This window comes from Protopterus annectens, chromosome 7.part0 (genome assembly GCF_019279795.1).
Source record: "Protopterus annectens isolate FY-2018-M chromosome 7.part0, PAN1.0, whole genome shotgun sequence".
In the NCBI taxonomy this organism is placed as follows: Eukaryota; Metazoa; Chordata; order Ceratodontiformes; family Protopteridae; genus Protopterus; species Protopterus annectens.
In genome coordinates, this window is record NC_056739.1 from 1694185256 (window position 1) to 1694207412 (window position 22157).

Genomic DNA, 22157 nt, shown 5'->3' on the forward strand with positions numbered 1-22157 from the left:
TAAGTAGGTCTGACTTGTGTTTCTGGGATAGGATTGGGTTGCTTGGACCTGGGTTGGGGTGTATGTCCCCTGAGAGCAGTAGCCATTTTCTGAGGAATAGTGTAAGTTTTATGGCATAGGCTTTATCTATGTGTTTTTTGGGTACCGTTAGCCTTTTGTGAGTTAGTGTAGTTTGTGTTTTGTGTATGTAGAGTAATGAGTTGTTGTTAAATAGTGTGGAGCATATTACTATATTTGTGTGAGGTTGTGTGTGTGTGGGGTTCTATGTTAAGTGGTAGGTAGTGTCTGTTGGTATGTTAGTGTATGGATATGGTGTAAGCTAGAGTGGTGAGCGTTAGTAGTAGTCCTAGTGTGCCTTGCATGGTGTGGATGGGGTGTGCAGAGGAGGTTGTTGTGATGTGGAAGTGAAAGTGGATCTGATGACTGAGGGATGGTAATAGGCTGCTGTGGAGGGGGTGGGGATATATGGGCTATAAGTGTAGGAGCACTGGGGGTGGGTGGAATTTGGGGGCAGGGAGGAGAGCAGAGTGAGCCCAAAGGGTGAGCGGAGCAGGCTAGAGCAAGAGAACCTAAAGCTGCAGAAACCTATCAGTAACAGCAAGAGATTGACTGAGCAAGAAGTTAGCTTAGCCTAAACATATAAGGTGTAAGGTAAGATGCAATAATAATTCATCTGTGGGTAGCTTCCCTAGGAGGAAGTGGGAAGTTGGAACTATGGAATGGGGACTATGCTTTAACTAAAAATCCACCCATGTAATAATGTGAGTAGTAGTTGCAGAATTGTTTCTTGGGATTTTGGCTGCTGTTTGGCATTGATTAGTTTAGCACTGGATATTTGTCTACCACAAGCAGATTTCTCTTTAGGTCTTCCAGGTTTGAGAAGCGACATGCCTTTGCATTTGAGTCCCGGATTAGCCCTTGCAGGGAAATGCAGATAAATTAAAAACTCCTACTCTTGGCATAGGAAAAGAAAGTGAGTAAACCCATATGTAATGTTTTACTGTTAGCATGACCCCTTCTTTTGACTATGAACATTAATTGTGTTAAGTGTCTTGGAGAGCTGTACTTATCTCAAGTCAATAATCTACTGGAGCTCTAGCCAGACTTCTTCCAGTAGTTCATGAGTTATGGTGGTTATTAGTACTGGGAGCTCCCTACTAAGAAGACACCCACTTCATGGCTGACAGCTAATACCTCACTATTTTTGTGGAGATGCTCACCTAGCACATAAGGAAACATAGGATTAATAGTGCTCTTTAATAGTGAAGAATCTTCACATTAGTCTGTTGGAGATTTTTTTCAGTTTGTCTTGCTTTTCAAAATTTTATTTCTGCAAGGAGCACTGAATGATCTGTCAAGTTGTGATGTACTGCATCATCAAATAGGGAAGGAGGGAATGAAATCTCCATTTTGTATATGGGAACACTAAAGGTTTGAATATGGGCTACTCATACAATTTTTTAAATCCTGATTCTGTTTTCTGATGAAGAAAATTGTATAGTTTACACTTTTTATGACTCGGCACATGTCACAGGCTGGAAAAAAATGCTGATGGAATAGTGCAAGATAACTGTTTACTTGCGTTACCAGACATGGAGATGTTTGCCATTAGGGCAAAACCAAAACTTTGTCTTATTTTTGCTTAACAAATCCTCTCGTGCCGCAAGATGTCTTATCCCCATCCTGGAAAAGTGGAGTCCATTTTTCATCTATTTCCCCTTCATTGAGTTTTCATTAAATCAAAGTAGTAGCAGTCCCAAGTGATCCTAATAGCAGCACCTATGCCTGTCCATATTTTATCACCTCTGCTGTAGCAGCTTTTGTCTTATTTCACCCCCCCCCAATCTTTTTCCCTTTTTTTTTTTTTGAGAAGCAGAGATCCTTACAGAATCGAATTGCGTAGACATAGTAAGGCCTTTCTGTATCTAATTATGGTGGCTGCCAAAAAAGCAATTACTAGAAAATAGAAATCAAAATCTAAACCAACTATATTAGAAGTAGTGAATATAGTAACAGAGAAAACAATTGGAATTGAGGTCTTTAGAAAAGGGTAGGAGCAAACTACATAGGAAAAAAATGGGAATTGTGGAAACAATACATACAGTGTAGGAATGAGGATACCTCCCCTTCCTCACTCCTCCCCTAGCCACCGTGCCTCACACAGTCTGATCAATGCATTCCTTCCTCTGCAGCTTCTGGCTCACGCTTTACCCTCCCCTTCCCTCCTCACTCAATCTCTCAGACCTGTTATAACATGCTTAACTACCACACTTCATGTCAACTCCAAAACATATCCAACTGACTTGCACCTAGCTTCCTCTCACTACCACATATATACTCGGTCTCCTCTCTTAATCCTGTATATTCTCCTTCCATCCCATTAGCTTTTCTAGCTTGTTCCACCTTCATGTGGAGCATCTGCTTTGTATCTGTTTGAGTTTAGTGCAATATTTGTATATAAGATTTAGGTATATGAGTTTAGAACAGGATCCGTTTGAACTTAGTACTATCTGTATATGCATCCTACCTTTATTCCTAGCCTGTAGCTAGATATCGGTATATATGATCTGAAGTAGTTGACTTCATTCTTTCTGCACATATGGGGTATACGGATAAGATTCGGATCTGAACCGGCAAAACTTTTCAAGCATAAGCTCCGAGCTCCAAGCTCCTCCCCTACCTATATTGCATCACTTCCTCCTATCTAGCCCCAGATCTCGTTTGCCGCTCTGAGTCAGCATTGTGGTCTCTGAGCTCCTAGCTAGTTGGTAAGGTTTTTGGTCCTTTGTTGCTAATTGCTGAGTGAATACCTTCCATTTTCCTCCCTTACATTGCGTTTGGTCGTTGTGTTAGTTTAAAAAAAAAAAAAAATATATATATATATATATATATATATATATATATATATATATATATATATATATATAGTTATTAATGTAAGTGTTTGTGTAGTTTTGTGTTATTGGTTCCTGCGTAGGCCCAATCCCTGTTAAGTGTGTGTGTGTGTCGGCCCCTAGGTCTTTTTCTGTCTTTGCTATGGCTGAACAGCCTAAAGTTCTCATTAAAAAGTGCACAGATTGCGGTCATAAGCTTTCTCCAACCGATGGCCACACTCTGTGTGTTATATGTTTAGGGGTCGCCCATCTATCCGCATCCTGCGACATTTGTTCGGGTTTTAACCCTAGGGCGTTGAAGGATCGTCAGGCTAAGCTTGTGGCTGAAGGTCTGCTACCAGCTTCTGCCTTGGAGTCTGCCTCGGTTTCCTCCCCAGCTGGTGACTCTGTGCAGGCAGGGACTCAACCTCCCGCCAGGCCTGCTTCCTCGGAGTCGTCTCAGAGAGGTAGGGACAAGAGAGAGAAGGAGAGGCGCCATAAAGAGAGGGACAGGCCCAGAAAAAGGTCTCCGGACAGGGAGTCCTTCTCCAGCCCCTCTTCTAAGGTACCCAGGTCTTGTTCTCCTCAGCTCCGCTCTCCCCGTTTCTCGATGGAGCCATCGGAGCCGAGGCACTCCCCTCTGATCCGACCCAGACCCGAGTCCGTCGGTTCCTCCAGATTGACTCGGAGCGTATCCGAACTTGATATGGACAGGCTTATGAGGTGGTTCATCTAGAACCAGATTCAGATGGGGGTCTTACCAGGACCCTCGCCCATTGGTGAGGGTCCTTCTACTATGTTCCAACCTATTGCTCCTTCCCCGATCCGACCCGATGCTTCGGGGTTCTCGGGTTTGAGACCTTTCGGAGCTGTGGGGTCGGCGCTGATGGTTTTTGTTTCCTCGACGCCGGCCATCACCTTGAGTTCCTCTGATCCTATCACGGATCGAGGGGACTCTCGGAGCCATGGTTGGGGAGTCGAACCCGAGGGTCGAGATCTCGCTCTTTTGGATCCCACCCTCGGTGCCCGGACTACTCCACCGTCGGCTCCAGTCCCTGCTTCAGTGCCGGGGAGAGCCTCTTTCTTACGTTCTACGGAGGTGTGCTCTCCATTGGCATTCGGGGCAGTGGAAAGGGTCCTCTCCCAGGGGTTAAGACCTCAGCTCACATCCTCGGATCCCACCCAGACCCCTCTGATTTCAGATTCTGCTCCCATTGCCCTGTCTCAGGGACAGCCCGTGCCAAGGCAACCCCAGGTTGTTCCCCTCAGGGAACCCCTGGAGACTTACAAATCCTCTCCAGAGAGGCACACTGGAGAGGAACCTCGTAAGCGCAAGTGCAAGAGGAGGCACTTGGACTCCTCTGAGTCCATTACCACTGATACGGACTTGGATGAAGGAGAGGGTTCCCTCAGATTACCTACCGAGGACATCTCGTTCAGAGACATTATGGAGATCCTCTGCCAAAGAGGAGGTTGGTCAGCCCCCAAACCCTCTGCGGATGAGTCCGTATTCATGGAGGCCTTTTGTGTGGGCCCATCTACTTTCTGGGTCTCCCCTCCAGCTGACCCTTTGGTGGACCTCATCACTACTAGGGCATGGAAGGATCCTGACACCGTAGAGCCTATACCCAAAAGGCCAGACAAATGTTTTTCCCCGCCGTCAGACAGGCAGGCATGGTCCAAGGGAGCCCCAGTAGATGCTTTGGTGGTTGCAGCTGCCACAAACAAGGAACTGGCACAGGAGAGTTCCTCGGTCCATTCACCAGACAAGGAGTCCAGGTCGATGGATCGTTTTGGGAAGCGCATGTACTCGTCAGCGACATTTTCTATCCGTGCACTGAATTACTTGGGACATGTCATCCGACTGCAGCGAGACCTTATATCGAAGCTAACTGAGTCGCCCCTGGAGTCTCTGTCGCAGCAGGACAAGCAGTCCTTTACTGCAAAGATGACTACACTGAAATCAGTGACTAATACCTCTATGCGTCTCTTCTCTCATGCCACGGAGGGAGCCGCTAGAGCTGCTGGTACAAGCATTGCCTTGAGGCGACACGCCTGGATCAGGCTGTCAATTTGCGGACCCTTTTAAGGCGTCTTTCATCAATGCCCCATTCGATGGATCATCCCTGTTTGGGAAGACTGTACGGGACACACTAACCCAGAGTGAGAAGGATGAAAAGACTTTGTCAGCTGTCGGAATCCGCTTCTCTAACCCCCAGAGGTCCTATTCCAGGAACCAAAAGGGGCAAAAGAAGATGTGGTTCCGGAAATCACAGTCCTTTCGTGACACTCAGGAATATTCGTCCCCCAGAGGCAGAGGGGGACAAGACCGACGCCATCCTAGAGGCAGAGGTGATCCCAGAAACTTTGGGTCTAGGGAACCTTTTTCCGACAGACCCGCTCAGCAACCCTGAGGGGTTGCCCGGCTGCTCTACTCTGGAGGCAGTCAGGGGAAGATTTTCCTTACATCCAGCGGCATGGGAGTCCATTGCTGCAGACCGCTGGGTGTTAAACATCATATCCAGAGGATATTCTATCCCCTTCATTTCACGTCCCATAACTCCAGCTCGCCTTCCAGATGTTCCACCCGCTCACAGGGAGGCTGCAGCTTTAGAGGTTTCGAAGCTGCTACAAAAACGAGCCATCGAGCCGGTCCCCCCAGATCAATCCTGATCAGGCATCTACTCCAGGTTCTTTTTAGTGCCAAAGAAGACAGGGGACCTCAGGCCCATTCTGGACCTGTCTATCCTCAACCTTTTGGTAGAGAAACAGAAATTCCGGATGGTCACTCTACAGTCCATTCTACCATTTCTGAGAGAATGCGACTGGATGTGCTCGTTAGACCTCCAGGATGCTTACTATCACATCAGGGTCCACAGGAGCTCCAGGAGGTTTCTCCGCTTTCGGCTAGAGGCCAGTCACTTTCAATTCAGAGCCCTACCCTGTGGTCTCACCACAGCCCCCAGGGTGTTCACCAAGGTTATGGCGGTCATAGCGGCTCACCTGAGACTTCAGGGCATTCAGGTATTCCCCTACCTAGATGACTGGCTCTTCGCTGCATCCACCAAGCATCTCTTGTGTCAGGCGCTACACTACTTCCTCGGTCTGGCTCACAAGTTAAGCATCACGATCCGCCTCAACAAGTCCCACCTGACTCCGGTTCAGATCATAGACTTCATCGGGGCACGGTTGGATTCGATTCAGTCAAAGATTTTTCTCACCTCGGAAAGGATAGGAAGTCTCAGACTCCATGTATCAGCGATCTTGGAGCACTCTGTAGTCACAGCAGCCGATGTTCTCGGGGCCCTGGGTTCGATGGCAGCCGTAATCTCTATCCTTCCTCTTGCACGTCTTCACATGAGAGTCCTTCAGTGGACTCTGGCAGTTCAATGGTCCTGGCTAGACCTTCCGATGAGTTTCCACATCCGAATCAATCGGACATGCAGAACGTCAGTCCAATGGTGGCTTCAATCAGAGGACATTCTTGCGGGGTGCAGCTTCCTAGCCCCTCCGACTCAAGCCACGGTGACCACGGACGCTTCTCAGCTTGGGTGAGGGGGCACTTCCTGGGAAGAACGGTTCATGGCACGTGGTCCCCTCCAGAGACCAAGCTACACATCAATGTCCTGGAAATGAGGGCAGTGCTTTTAGCATTAAGAGCCTTCCATCCTGTCCTACCTCCAGGAACGGTAGCCATTCAATCAGACAACATGTCTGTAATCTGGTATATAAACAAACCGGGAGGGACCCGATCCTACCCCCTTTGTCGCGAAGCCATGAGGGTTTGGGAGTGGGCCATATCCACCAGCCAGTTTCTCATAGCATCGTATATCCTGGGACATTCCAACATTCTAGCGGACAGTCTCAGCAGAGCAATCCTTCTTCCTTACGAGTGGTCTCTGAAACAATCAGTGGCGGAGAAGATCTTCCGTCTTTGGTTTCAACCTTGCTGCTATCTCTTGGCATCTCCTTCCAACGCAAAGTGCAGCAACTTCTTCGCTCTGATCCCCCCTCCGGGGGATGTCCCCAGGGACGCTCTAGTCCATGCTTGGCCTCCAGGGCTACTGTATGCTTATCCCCCGTTACCTCTTATTCCGAAGTTCCTTCAGAGAGCTTGCTGGCTGCAGTGCAAGGTCATTCTAATAGCTCCCTTCTGGCCGCGCCAAATGTGGTTTCCCTTCCTATGGTCTCGCCTGTTGGCTCCTCCATGGACTCTAGATCCATGTCCAGATCTAATTTCTCACCCATCGGGCTTGCCCCTGCCCAACCTGGACAGTCTCAAGCTGACGGCTTGGCTGCTCCAGTTCCCATGACCATCAGGACTCCCGGACTTTCGTCCTCTGTTAAGAATATTTTGGTAGCTTCTCTTAAAGCCTCCACTAGGAAACTTTACAATAGCAAGTGGAGACGTTTTTGCTTTTGGGCCTCTCAGCACAATCAGAACCTGTTTACAGCCCCTGTTCCAGTCATATTGGCTTTTTTGGCAGATCTTTTTCGGTCAGGCGCAAGTGCTTCCACCATGAAGGTTCAACTGGCTGCCGTCTCCAATTTTCATGTAGGTGAAAATAAGGTCACTCTGGCTTCTGCCAAACTGTGTAAAGCCTTCCTGAAGGGCACTTGTTTATTGCGACCACCAGTTAAAGAAACAGTGCCCCCCTGGGATTTGACTTTAGTCCTTCAGGCCTTGACTTCTCCCCCTTTCGAGCCAGCCGGTTCTGTTCTGATTAAGTTTTTGTTGTGGAAGACAGCATTCTTGGTCGCTATCACTTCAGCTAAAAGAGTTCCAGAGTTGCAGGCCTTATCCTCCTTGCCTCCCTATTTGGTTTTCCACAAGGATGGGGTTTCGCTGCGTACCAACCCTTCTTTTCTTCCCAAAGTGTCAGCAGCAGCCAATATTAATCAATCTATAAATTTGTCAGTCTTCTTCCCAAATTTTCAGAATAGAGGTGAACGTAAGCTTCATTTATTGGATGTCCATAGACAGCTTAGTTTTTACCTCCATAGGATTAAACCCTTCCGGAAGTCGGATCAATTGTTTGCCTCCTTTTCAAAACCATTTTTCGGCAAAGCAGTTTCGAAAGTGTCCTTGGCAAGGTGGATCACTCTTTATATTGCACAAGTTTATAAGGACAAAGGTTTATCTCCTCCTGGCATACTGAAGGCTCATTCCACTAGAGCAATGGCCACTTCTGCAGCTTTCTGTTCAGGAGTTCCATTAGAGGATATCTGTGCAGCAGCGACTTGGGCCAATTCGCACACATTCATCTCATTATAAGTTGGATCTTATTTCTAGAGGGAGAGTATCCTTTGGCTCTGCTATGCTCAGAAATATCCTTCCATAAGGGCCTCCCAGGAATACTAGTAGCTGGGGACTCCGTCCCATATGTGCAGAAAGAATTAAGTCAACTACTTCAGATAAAGAAGTTATGTTCTTACCATAACCTTCCATCTGAGTAGTAGACTTCATTCTTCTGCACCTTCCCTCCCTCCATCCCCCTCACTCTTCAGAGTTTCCTGTTTAGGGTTGTGGTTATGTTGCTTTTAGTGACAGCAAACTCGATCTGGGGCTAGATAGGAGGAAGTGATGTAATATAGGTAGGGGAGGAGCTTGGTGCTCAGAGCTGATGCTTGAAAAGTTTTGCCGGCTCGGATCCGTATACCCCATATGTGCAGAAGAATTAAGTCTACTACTCAGATGGAACGTTATTGTAAGAACATAACTTTTTTTTCATTACTATGTTTCATACTGTATATATAGCTAATGTTAAGTGCAGTATGCATTATTTGGTATTGTATGTATATTCTGTTGTTCTTCATGTACTCTGCTGCTCATTTATTGTTCTGTGGAGCTTTTCTCTCTGGGCCTCCGCTGAAAAAGGACCTGTGTCAAGTTGTAATTTCCCTGTAAACAAATGTAAATAAACAAATAAAAGAAGGTAGGACTTAAGTGAGCTATGTAATGTTTGACTGAAAATGATTGGGTAGATTAAAAGTGATGTATAATGTTTGCAGCTCAGTGTGTGTCAGTGTAATTTGTGATGTAAAACGCTTGCAACCAGATTATATGATGCATAGCAATACATGTGAAGTATTATCATCATCTTTCGGGTGTTCCCGTTAGGGGTCGCCACAGCAGATCATCTGTTTCCATTTCTTCCTGTCCTCTGCATCTTGCCCTGTCACACCAACCACCTGCATGTCCTCTCTCACCACATCCATAAACCTTATCTTAGGTCTTCCTCTTTTCCTGTTACCGGATAGCTTCATCCTTAGCATCTTTTTCCCAATATACTTAGCATCCCTCCTCAGCACATGTCCAAACCAACATAATCTTGCCTCTCTGACTTTGTCTCCAAACCTTCCAACCTGGGCTGACCCTCTAATATACTTATTCTTAATCCTATCCACCCTCGTCACACCCAGTGCAAATCTTAACATCTTTAAGTCTGCCACATCCAGCTCTAACTCCTGCCTTTTTGTCAGTGCCACTGTCTTCAAGCCATATAACATAGCTGGTCTCACTACCCTCTTGTAGACCTTCCCTTTCACTCTTACTGGTACTCGTCTGTCACAAATCACTCCTGACACTCTTCTCCACCCAATCCATCCTGCCTGTACTCTCTTCTTCACCTCTCTTCCACACTCACCATTACTCTGAACTATTGATCCCAAGTATTTAAACTCATCCACCTTCGCCACCTCTACTCCTTGCATCCTCACCATTCCTCTGTCCTCACCCTCATTCACACACATATATTCTGTCATAGTCCTGCTGACCTTCATTCCTCTTCTCTCTAGAGCATATCTCCATCTCTCCAGGGTCGTCTCCACCTGCTCCCTATTCTCACTACAGATCACAATGTCATCTGCAAACATCATAGTCCACAGGGACTCCTGTCTGATCTCGTCTGTCAACCTGTCCATCACCATTACAAATAAGAAAGGGCTCAGAGCTGATCCTTGATGTAATCCCACCTCCACCTTAAACGCATCCGTCACTCCCACCGCAGACCTCACCGCTGTCACACTATCCTCGTACATATCGTGTACCACTCTTACATACTTCTCTGACACTCCCGACTTCCTCATACAATACCACAACTCCTCTCTAGGCACCCTGTTATATGCTTTCTCTAAGTCTACAAAAACACAGTGCAACTCCTTCTGACCTTCTCTGTACTTCTCCATCTACACTTTCAGAGCAAACATCGCATCTGTAGTGCTCTTTCCTGGCATGAAACCATACTGCTGATCACTAATCATCACGTCCTTTCTTAACCTATCTTCCACTACTCTTTCCCATAACTTCATGCTGTGACTTATCAATTGAATCCCTCTATAGTTACTACAGCTCTGCACATCACCCTTATTTTTAAAAGCGGTACCAAAACACTTTTTCTCCATTCCTCAGGCATCCTCTCACTTTCCAAGATTTTATTAAACAATCTGGTTAGAAACTCCACTGCCATTTCACCTAAACACCTGCATGCTTCCACAGAAATGTCATCTGGACCAACAGCCTTTCCATTCTTCATCTGCTTCATAGCTATCCTTACTTCCTCCTTGCTAATCCATTGCACTTCATGATTCACTATCCCCACAGCATCCAATTTTCTCTCCCTCTCATTCTCTTCATTCATCAACCCCTCAAAGTACCCTTTCCATCTGCTCAACACACTTTCCTCACTTGTGAGTATGTTTCCCTCATTATCCTTTATCACCTTTACCTGCTGCACATCTTTCCTAGCTCGGTCCCTCTGTTTAGCCATTCAGTACAGTGTCCAACCTTTCATACAACTCTTCATATGCCTTATCCTTAGTCTTTGCCCCCTCTCTCTTTGTAGCAATATATGTGGTCTAATGTTTGTTAATATTAATTTTTTAATACAGTTTGATTACTTTTATATAAATGTAAATTTGTCTATGCCACAACTGATAATTCAGTAAGGGTGTTTAAAAAAAAAAAACTTCTTTAGCATTCCTGTCTTCTGAATCTGTAATTTTGGCTACCTTTAGGGTGTCCCATATTCTTCAGCTGTTATATGTACTTGCCAGCAGAGTTGATAATGTTTGTGATTTGCCTGGTTTCAAAGGATTTAAATACCTTTCTTGTCTTACTACATTTATGTCAGTCTGTTTGCTCTTTCAGAGGATGGCTTGAAGTTCTCCTGTATCAGAGTTTACCTGTCTATCATTTTGCCTCTTCATGAACATGTGGGAGGTAATTCCACTGCACATTATTTTTCTTAACAGCGACCTTTTTTAAAGACATCCCGAACCTCATGATCACCAATCAGGATACAGCCAAAAATGGAATCCTGCTGTATATTTTTTAATCTCTTATTTTCTGCATTTGTGCCTATGGCATCTTCAAAACTAAATATTTTTGGCTGTGGCAGTCAGTTTCTTTAAGTAAGAGTCAGTCTGATTATTAATTTTCTTGTGCTTGTCCTTATTTAATACAGTCACAACAGTGTAAGAAAGTTCTCTGTATGGAAGTTTTCAGTTCTTGTATGTCTAGTTAATCACTATATATTAAAAAGCAGGAAAAAACAGAAAATGGTAGAAGTAGCAAACTTAAAAATGTCCTAAATAAAAAAATAAATAAATAAAAACTTAGTTTTGGGTAATAATAATATTTCAAAATATTAACTCTTTAATAGGTATTCAGAAGTAATCCAAGCAGGGTAGACGGTCTGTTTCCAGTTGAAAATCCTTCATTAAGCGTACAGACTAGTGATGCAAGCAAAACAAAAATAAACAGAATGACAGTTTCATCCTATACTTTCTGACTATATAACTTTTATCAGGTATGGGAGTGGTTCATTTTGGATTGAAAGCATCAACTGTGATTGAAGTTAAAACATTGCCTGTATCTTGGCATAGTGGCTAGACATGGAGAGGGCAAAAAGGCAATTTTTTTGCGTTTTACTATCTCCCTCTTCTCTGAGTTTGTATAGATTTAGTGTGGGGGAGTGGGATCTTGTAAAAAAATGTTTTTTGTGACTGAGTGTCGCTGGTTTGACTTGTAAAATCCAACATTTTTAGATGTTTTGGATTTGAATAATCACTTTGATTAAATAAGATGCGATTATTCATAGTGGACTCCATTAAGCTTAATATTGTACTGTTCGCCCAAGAAATATTGGTAGTGCCAGTACCAGTCATGGTTCACAGATTGACAACTTGAATTTTCTAGGGGTGAAATGCCGAAACTTGTTTTTGTCTTGATCATGAATGAACTGTGTGAATACCAGATTATACCTCAGTGTTGTAGGGACTGAGCGCATTCTCCTATGCACTGTTTGTGATGCCATGCAGTGCACTGGCCAAAGATGTGCGGTACTGAGCATAGATGTAAAAGAGGAAAAAAAAGTAGCTGGACTATGGATTGCAAAAGAGGGAATCCCAACAGTTACAGTTGGAGGGGTCTTCCTAACAGATCAGCTCACATGGTGAATGCTTATCTGTTATTTGTAAGCCGCTTTCCATCTGGAATCAGTCAAGTGGGAATAAAAACACTGTAGCTGTGTAACAGGGAGATCATTTGCTGATGGTGCTGAACCTTCGCAAATTAGACAGAGAGTGATTCAAGACTTTTTCTGTTTATAATTTTACTTTTGATGTCCGCTTAAAATTTTCCATACTGCATTTCTCCTTATAAATTCAGTTTAATTATGCCATGATGCTGATAATTGTATACTTTATTTTTTGTCTTTTATGTATTATAACAGGTTGCAGCTGAAAATGGACCTTTATCATTCTTAATAAATGTGCAAATAAAGATAAACAAATGATAGTATTTTCATAATTTTGTTTTAATATTTGCATTGTTTTAATGTTTACAGATTTGCTGTCCGATATTGTCACATCTGCTCCTCTCATTCTCATGAATTCCTCCTCCAAGGTTACAGAAGCCTTTGATCATTTGTTCTTTCTTCCACTCAGTACTGTTCAGGGACTGCTGAAGGCCATACAGGTACATTTACACTGTGTTCTGCAGTTTGTATATTTTAATAATTTTATATAGGTAGATTTTATTCATTCTTTGCACTGGGGGTTTATGATCGCTTTGTGTCACTAGCTCTCAATATCTATAAGTTCTTTACATTTACATAGTTTTTATTTGCCAGATAGATTGCATACTCAGATATATGTAGCATGCTTTATCTGTTGACTAGGTCATCTCTAAGTGTACGTAAAATTGGGTATTCATGTTAGTAGATCAAGTGCTTCTGAAAGACAGATTAAGTTGTTCCATCAGAGAGTGAGGGAGAGAGTGGGCATAACTGATTCTTTTCCCTGAGTAAGAAATTCTAAGTTAAATTAAAATTAATCCTAATTATTTTTCAGTTGGTCACTTGTCTGACATTTGCTTAGCTGGTTAAGAAAAAAATCTGAAAGGCCTATTTTGGTTAAAAATCATATGTACAGGGGAAAAAATGAAAAAAATGTTATGAATTCAAGAATGAGGTATGAAAGGAATACTACCACGTCATGGTCATGACTTGGGGAGAGATTTCTAAAGAGCTCAGGATATGGAGCTGGAGCAGTGCTTTAGCTCAGAGAGCTGTGGGGTTGCAGAGGATGTGGTATCAGCAAGAAAATAGGGATATTCATAGTAAAATATTGGAAGTAGGTATGATGGTTGACTGATTACTCAGTTGAGAAAGGATAAATTGGAACTGGAGGCAACAGGATTTCAGCAGAGACTGTGGGATGGTGGAAAGGATTGGAAGACACTGAGGACCTACACAAAGCCTCTGTATATAGTTTGAGTACAAATGGGTGATTCTGCAGCATTAATATGTATAATCTTGCAGTATAATAAAAGCCAATGCTGCAGGCATATGTTAAAATTAGCACTACAGCATTTAGTCTTATAATATTAAGCTGTGCTACTGCAAAAATTTAGTTTTATAAGAACCTATGAAGAAATTTAGTTTTTTTTATACTGCATCTGTTTACAAAGTCCAACAAGACTTTAATTAGTTCCTTCTCATTTGGAGATCTGGGGAGAAAAACTCAGATTCAGTGGCAGAAAAAAATTGGCTTATGTGAACCCAAGCGCACTAGCCTCCTATATGCTGTCTGATAATGAGGACACCCTTTATTCAACTCTACCACATTCTGACTTTTTTTTTTTTAAGAGATACCCTTCATGGGATGGATGAGACCTTCATTTAAGAAGCCAAGGATTTCTCACAGGGGCAAATTAAATTCAGACAGCTTCTCGTCCGTCATCACTGTTGAAGTCCTGGGTGATGCTTTTTATTCCATTCTTGCAGTTTGATTCCCAGCTCCTAGCTCCCAGAAAGGCAGACCATTTTTATAATGTCCTTGGCTCCCACAAAAGACAAAAAGTGTGGCCATTTCAGCAGTGGTGTTTATGGATTCTAGGAAAAGATTGATTGTGGCTGCAGCTAGGATCCCTATTCCCAGTGACAGGGAGAGGAGATTACTACACTTGTTTTGAAAAAAAGGCTTGCACCTCAGTGCCCTAGCCATTAGTCCTGTCATCTGCCATTTTCACATGTTAAAATTCCAGGAATTCCTGCCTTGATCAGCTAAGATAGAATGCAAAAGGGATAGAGAATAAGGGCCTTAAATAATGGCCTTAAAAGGAGGAGCTTATGTGATCTGGTCTCAGTTCCCAGGTTGCCAGTCACTTAAAGTATAGCTGTGGTGCTCTGTCTAGACGGGCATCTGCTATTGGTTTGGTAGTGAAGGAATATACCTGGCTGTGAGGACTGAGCCCTTTCTGAGGGACGGAAATGCAGAACTACTAGATAGTACCTTTGGATAAGTAACTTCTCTTTGGGCCCCTTGAAAAGATGATTTTCAGGATGCTGGTGAAAAACAGGAATACTGTGGGGTCTGTTAAAGACCGATCCATTGCTGTTTTTTTTCTGTCTGGGTTTAACCTGTGGTTATCTGATCCGACACACATATGATGCCAGCCATCTTCCAGGACTTCACAACTCAAGCTCAGCCTCCTCTGCTTATAACCCCCTGTTCCACTAGAACTACCCCATATCTAATTTGCTGCCATTCCAGACAGAGCTTGATCATTTGCTCTGTGGACCTTGGGGCCAACAGCTTGTCCCTCCCTCTCAGAGCTTCTGCTCTCAATAGTTCAGCCTCAGTCTCAGCGTCAAGACAAGGGAGAATGGCTCCAGATTCCAGTTCGTCCTTGGATCCCAATTAAGTCTGCTTGGTCAGATTGGCCTGCTTCTGCCTCTGCTTTTGACATCATGGAAATTATGTTTTCCTGTCAGGAGAGCGAAAAGTCTGGCATGACTAGAGAACCCCCTTTTCCATGTCTGAGCCTAAGGCCACTTCTCAGTTTGTTCCTGTTCAGCCCTCCCCTGGTGGTCTCCAAGCTGCCCTCCCCCATCCAATTCCACTTCTACCCTGGGGTCTCTGGGAGGGGAAGTGGCCAGTAAGAGGCAGTGCAAGAGGACACATCTGGACTCACCCGAGAAGTCCCCCATGGAGAACACCCGCCCACCAGTGAAGATGCCTCTTTTCGTGATCATTTGGAGCTCCTTTGCCAGCATGGGGGCCAGACTGCTGAAGCCCCTTCGTCAGAGGAGTCTGTTTTTGGAGGCCTTCAGGATGGCCCCATCCACATCCTATATGGTTCCCCTTTCTGGATGCACTTATTGATCTGTTGTCCTAGAGAGCATGGAAGGATCCCAATACTGTGGAACCATTCCCCAAAAAGTCCCTGCTGTGGAAGCTATCATGGTGTCATCGGCCAGTAAAAAGACGATTCTTGAGGAGAGTTCCTCTGTCCATCTCTTGAATAATGAGTTGGTGGTATTGGACTGCTTAAGGAGCTCACTTACATGTCAGCCACCTTTGCACTGAGGGCATTAAATTATTTAGCTTACCTGACAAAACTTCACTGGGACATTGCTGTGTCTTCACTGTTCTTGAGACTTCTGATGCAGTCTCCAGACACTCAGACAACTCTGGAGACTCAGCTGTCCACTCTGCAATCCATTTCTAATGTGTCCATGTATCTGCTTTCCAAAGCAGCTGATTGTATATCCCAAGCAAGCTGACACTGGCATTGCTATGCATCACCATGCTTGATGGGATTGTATAACTTTGCGGACTGCTTTAAGGTGTTGTTTCTTAACGCCCCAATCGATGGCTCATCTGTTTTTGGGACAAACGTTAGACACTTTGACCAAGAGTGAGCAAGACAGGGAGATGCTGTCTGCTGTTGGAGTTCATTTTGCTACCCCTCAACAGACCTGTTCTTAGAACCAGAATGGGGGGTGTCTCTCTTTTCTTAGGAAATAAGTAATAAAAGTAAAAGATTATGGAACCATGAACAGTAAACTTAAAAACTTTAATAACACACAAGGTCAATATCAGAGTGCCCTGATAGTGACGTGTGTTATTAAAGTTTTGTGGTTAGTGGTTATTACCTTTTACTTCTATTACTTTTTTTATTGATACAGACTTGTCGCCACCGTAATGCTGTTCTTTTTCTCTTTTTTTTAGGAAAGGACAGCAACCCTTGCTTTCAAGAAGCTCCTTCTGAGGGCTCCCTCCATGGCAAGAAAGGCAACTGCAATGGATGCTGCAGAACCAGGGCTTTCATAGAGGGTTTTCCAGGAGGCCGTTTCAGCGAACCTGAATGGTTGTCCAGCTGTCAGGCTTTGGAGGTAGCAGTTAATTGGCTCTACACCCGAAAGCTTGGGAGGCCATCACCTCAGATGCATGAATGTTGAGTTGTATCCAGATGCTGTTCAGTTTCATTTTTACAAGTCCCTGGTTGTTGTCTTTCGGCTTTTCCCGGTTAGGGGTTGCCACAGTGGAACTCCGGTCCTGTAATGATTGGCAGTAGATTTTCACGAACGCCAAGGTGCCAGCTCGACGTTCAGCCTTCAACTAAGGAGCGCTCATTTACGCATGTCTTTCGAAATGCCCACCCAATTGCGGGGAGGACATGCAGACTCCACACAGAAGGCACTCCCCGCATTCCAGCTGAGAATCGAATGGGAGAACCTCTTGCTGTGAGGCAACAACGCTACCGCTGCACCACCGCGGCTGTCAAACTCCTAAATGACATCCAGATGTTCCTCGCCCATCAGAGAAGAGTGGTAGCCATCAAAATCCAGAAGGTGCTAGCAAGTTGAGCCATCCAAGAGGTCCCCGACAGACTGAGGATCCAGGGTCTATTCAAGGTTCTTTTTGGTTCCAAAGAAGAACAAGGACCTCAGGCTAGTCATGGATTTGAGCAAGTTGAATCTGTTTGTAAAACAGAGAAAGTTCCATATATTCAGTAGTGTTCATTTTACCTCTGAGGAGAGACAACTGGATGTGCTCGATCGATCTGAAGGACATCTACCATCATATAAAGATAGCAAAGGAGAGCATCCCTAATCTGAGTCAGGGATACCTTACTCCAGCGGTGCAGTTCCTTAGGAATCAGTCACCTAGCAAAAGTTCAGTCTTCATCAAGTTCAGTGTTTGTGTCCAAAAGACAACCTATAAACTCCAGTCTCCCAGATTGCCAAACTTCCAGAGTCCAGAATGTCGAGCCTTCGGGATATGACAGATTCTATAATTGCTTAGAGGAAACCTCCAGCATATCTTATTCTCAGGCTCTTGGATCATATGGTGGCTGCCATTTGTTGGCTTCCCTTCCCATGTATCAAATGATGACAGTGCAGTGAATTCTGGCTGTACAGTGGTCATACTTAACACATTTGATGGACTTTTCCGTTTTTTTTTTGACTGATTAAGATCAGATCAGCTGGTGGTTGTAGTCTCCTTTGGTGTCCACAGGGAGACCTTTCCCATTTCCCTCTCCTCAGGTTGTGGTCACGATGGATACCTCTCTTCTGGGGTGAGGTTGGGGGATATTTCGAAGAGAAAACTGTACAGGGGGGACCTTTTCTGTGATAGTGGCAAACCTGTACATCAAAATCTTGGAAATGAGACTGGGTTTCCCAGAGTTGGAGGCTTTTCAAGACATTTTCCCCAAGGGTGGTATTTCTCTCCAGACAGACAGTGTGCTGACGGTCTGGTATCTGAACAAACAGGGGAAACCCAGTCTTACTCCCTTTTGTCAGGAGGGTTTGAGGAGTATGGCAATGAACTATTTTGACTCATTGGTTTCTGATTGCAGCTCACATCTGGGGAAATCCAACATCTTAGTAGACAGTTCGAGCAGGAAATTCTCTGAGGAGCCCTTTTACTTTGTCCTCCTGTTTGGTATCCTGTTTCGCCTTGGGACTTGCCTTTTATGCTCCAGGTACCCTCTGCTGCTATTGATTTGAAATTGTCATGGAAGGCTATTCGTGGTGGCCATTTCTTCTGCCAAATGTGTGCCAGAGCTACAGGCTGTCAATGCTGTCCCTTCTTATTTGATCTTTCATCAAGCCACTGTGTCCCTTAGACTGGACCCTCCTTTTTTTGCCTAAGGTGGTATTGGAAATTAATTTGAATCGGACCATTCATCTGCCAGTCTTTTTTCTCCAGTTTTTCTAACGGGTTGAATATCTTCTGTATTGTCTTTATGTCCATAGGCAATTGAGATTTTATTTGGAGAGGACAAAGTCCTTCAGAAAGTCTAATCAGTTATCTGTCTCATTTACTAAGTTTCTGTTGTGTGCTCCTGTATTTAAGGTTACTCTGTCCAAATGGCTTTCAGATTGGATTTCCTTGGGATATGGTTTGAAGGGAAAGTCTTTGTATCACACACCCAAAGGCTTTCTACCAAAGCTGTGGCTACTTCTGCAGTCTTTTTCTTCAGAGCCATCTTAGATGACAGTTATGCAGCTTAGTCATCAGACATTCATGGCACACTACAAATTAGATATCCAGTCAAGGTCTAGAGCTTTTAGTTCCACTGTATTAAACAATATCCTTCCATGAGACCACCCTAGTGTGTTACATGGCTGGGGACTCTGTCCCACAAGTTGATCCTAGAAGTTAAGACAGCATTGGATATGAAAATTATCTACTCACCATGACGGCTACATGCTTTCTTTTTCTGTCTGGTTCAACCTCCCCCCAGCCACCTGCCCCCACTTTCTTGGCTTTTCCTTTATCCCAGAGATGACCAACCAGGGAGAATGCTCCCCCTCTTTCTTTGGATCCTTGGCTTTTTGGCTTTTCTCCCTTTAAGGACTTGGACTGCTTGGTTGAATAGAAAGGGTGCAAATCAGATTTGAGTTAGCTCTAGTGGAACAGGGTGTCATAGGTAGATGAGGCAGAACTTCTTGAGCTGAAGTCTTGGAAGTTGGCAGGCATTGGATTCATGTTGGGTCCGATAACCCACAGGTTGAAGCAGACAGAAACCAATAACATGGCTGTATTGTTATATGTAGCTGTGTTAGAATTTTCTGAGTTGCCCATACCTTACTTGGATAGGAGGAGGTTTCTCTGTTCACCTGTGAGAGAGGGAGCTTTGAGCAGCCATCTGTCCTGGGAGGAGTGGTTCCAGCCCAGAAGTTAGTAGTTTATAGGCCATTTTGGGCTAATTTCTATCTCTTTCATTTCCCTGCTGTAAAAACCGTGTTTGCACGGTTTTGCATGTCCAGGCAGCGCCGGTTAGCTAGGGCTAAATTTATCCCGGCTCCACCAAGTCTCCTCTTCAGTTTTTCCCTTGAAAGTAGTCTAATTCTCAACCTAAACACTTAAAAAGCATCCTACAGTCCAGCACTTGCTCAGACCTAATAGCAAGCACTAATATACCCCGACATTTGATTGCCCAGCAGGGCAAGGCTCATTACTCACCCCTCACCAAACAAGCGACTAAGCAGCCCACCCTACTATTCAGGCATGACCAAAGGGCAATTTCAGGTATACTCTCCAGTCCAGCTGGTGAACCTGGGTATCCTTAGGCAATGTTACAACTGCCTCATGTTCACAGACAACCCTCTCCTCCTACCACAAAACATTAACATATGCGAGAGATGCAATTGTATAGCTAAATTGGAGGCTAAGCTCTCTCCACCCAAGACTGCAACAGGCAGTCATGAGGAGAAGGTTAATATTTGCACCACACCTCCAGCCTCACATGGACATACTAAACCAGCACTGGCAAAAAATCCACATAAATCCACAAAATCATACTCGGAGGCTCTGAATAAAAACCTGCAAAAGCATCAGAGACCTCCAAATCAGACACCCGAAAAACCTGCACCTCCCATCACAAACCAGACAACACATAAAACATAAAATTAGTGTACCGCACAATCACAGCCCTTAAGGTGAAATAACATACATAACACACTAGTAATAGGCGACTCTATAGTCAGGCACACTGATGTCCCACTCACTAGGCTGGACAAGGAGAAGGTTACTGTTAGCTGCCTGTCAGGAGCCAGAATCCGCCACATAACACAAGCACTCAGGTCATTCCAGAACAAGTACAAATATGACTCTGTCATTGTTCATGTTGGTGTGAATGACCTGAGATGTACCTCCCTGGACTACATGAAGAGAGACATGGAAGAGCTCTCCGATCATGTAGCCCGGGCGGGTATGACCCTGACCCTGAGTAGCATCCTGCCCTCACCAAGAATGATACCGCAATATAAAGAACAAAATCAATTTCAACAATTGGCTAAGCTTCTGGTGTCATTCAAAGGGGATCCAGTATCCATCAGCCTGGGACGACATGCATCTGTCACCCCTAGGCTTTCGAATACTGGCCAAGGCTCTTGCTGCCCCCATAGTGCCTTTTTTTAGACTAGACTCAAAAGTCAAACCCACCTCCTTAAACAGGACAAATAAAAAAATGAAGGTTATGCTACTCAACGCCAGGAGTTTAAATCTCAAAATGCACGCGCTCAAAGCACTCCTCAGTATGGAGAACGTCGACATCAGTGAAGTAACTAAAACTGAAACCTGGTTCAAGGCTCCACAGAGCACCCCAGCACTACCAGGCTACAACACATACCACACATTTCGGACACAGAACATGGACCGAAACACAACAGGAGGGGGCGTATCCATATTCATCAAGGATACCGACATCTCCAGGTTAATGGCGCAGCATGATACCTCCGAGATCATCCATGTGCAACTAATATCAGGCAAATCTGCAAAGCAAATTGTGGCCTGCTACAGATCACCCTCCATGACCCAGGACCACCACTCCTTTCTGGAGACACTGGAAAACATGAAGGTCCTACCGAACACCCTGATATTGGGTGATTTCAATTACCCTACCGTTAACTGAGAAAACTACTTAAGTACAAACCCCAGGTCCAGCGCTTATTGGAATTTATCAACTCAAATGCCCTGGATCAGCCAGTAAACTCCCCTACCAGAGGTGAAAACATATTGGACCTGGTCATCACCAACATGGGCGACAGGTGTTCCACACCGAAGGTCAACCCGCCACTGGTTAGATCAGACCATAAACTAATCACTCTGGATGTCCACATCACACCACCACCTCCAACCAAGGAAACCACAGTGAAAAACTTTTCTATAACAAACTTCACCTTACTTAAGACAGAGGTGGTAAGATTTACAGCCCCCACACTAAAGGATAACAGTGTCCAAGATGCACTCTATGAGCACCTACAAGGATGCATGGATCATGCCATCCCTAGCAAAACCAAGACTCACTCCCCTAAGAGAAAGAAACCAGTCTGGTGGACCCCTGCCATAAACAGGCTATACAATAGAAGGAGGAAACAAGTTCAGAAAAAAAGCAAATTCCAAGAAGGAAAGACATCCCTGATCAGTATCAGTAAGAAACTAAGGACCTTCATAAAATCCTCCAAGGCTAACTTCGAAAGAAAAAAAGCCAAGGATTCGAAAGATAACCACAAAACCTTCTTTAGCTATGTCAAGAATCTAAGTGGCAACTCGCAGATATGCTCTGAGCTAGTGCAAAATAGCACAAAATATACTGAACCCACTGATATTGCCAAGATCCTGGTAGATAGATTCAGTGCAAACTTCACCCCCCTCTCACCCCCAAAAGGGCCCCCAAGAATACCGGAAAAGTGTAGTGTCCCGGAAATCACAGACACACAGGTGAAAACAACCCTTTCAAAAGCCAAAAGCACAGCGTCAATGGGGCCAGATGGTGTCACAGGCTGCGTCTTGCACGAACTACAGAACGAACTAACCCCCCCACCTAAACACACTGTTCAACCTCAGCCTCTCCACAGGCTACGTGCCCATAGAAAGGCACACAGCAACGGTTATTCCGCTCCACAAAGGAGGGGCCACAACTATCGCCCCATAAGCCTGACTAGCCTGGTCCGCAAGGCTATGGTGCGCATCATCATGGAA

At 44.6% G+C, this 22157-nt stretch overlaps 1 protein-coding gene across 2 annotated transcripts in view; it reads left to right on the forward strand.

Annotated features, from left to right (window-relative positions):
- Positions 1-22157, forward strand: part of FANCI (FA complementation group I) — a 2406750-nt gene that overhangs the window by 1028097 nt on the left and 1356496 nt on the right. For both annotated transcript variants that reach the window (XM_044078210.1, XM_044078208.1), the window contains exon 15: positions 12722-12852. In XM_044078210.1, the coding sequence (XP_043934145.1) occupies positions 12722-12852 (131 nt within the window). The remainder of the gene's footprint in view (positions 1-12721; positions 12853-22157) is intronic.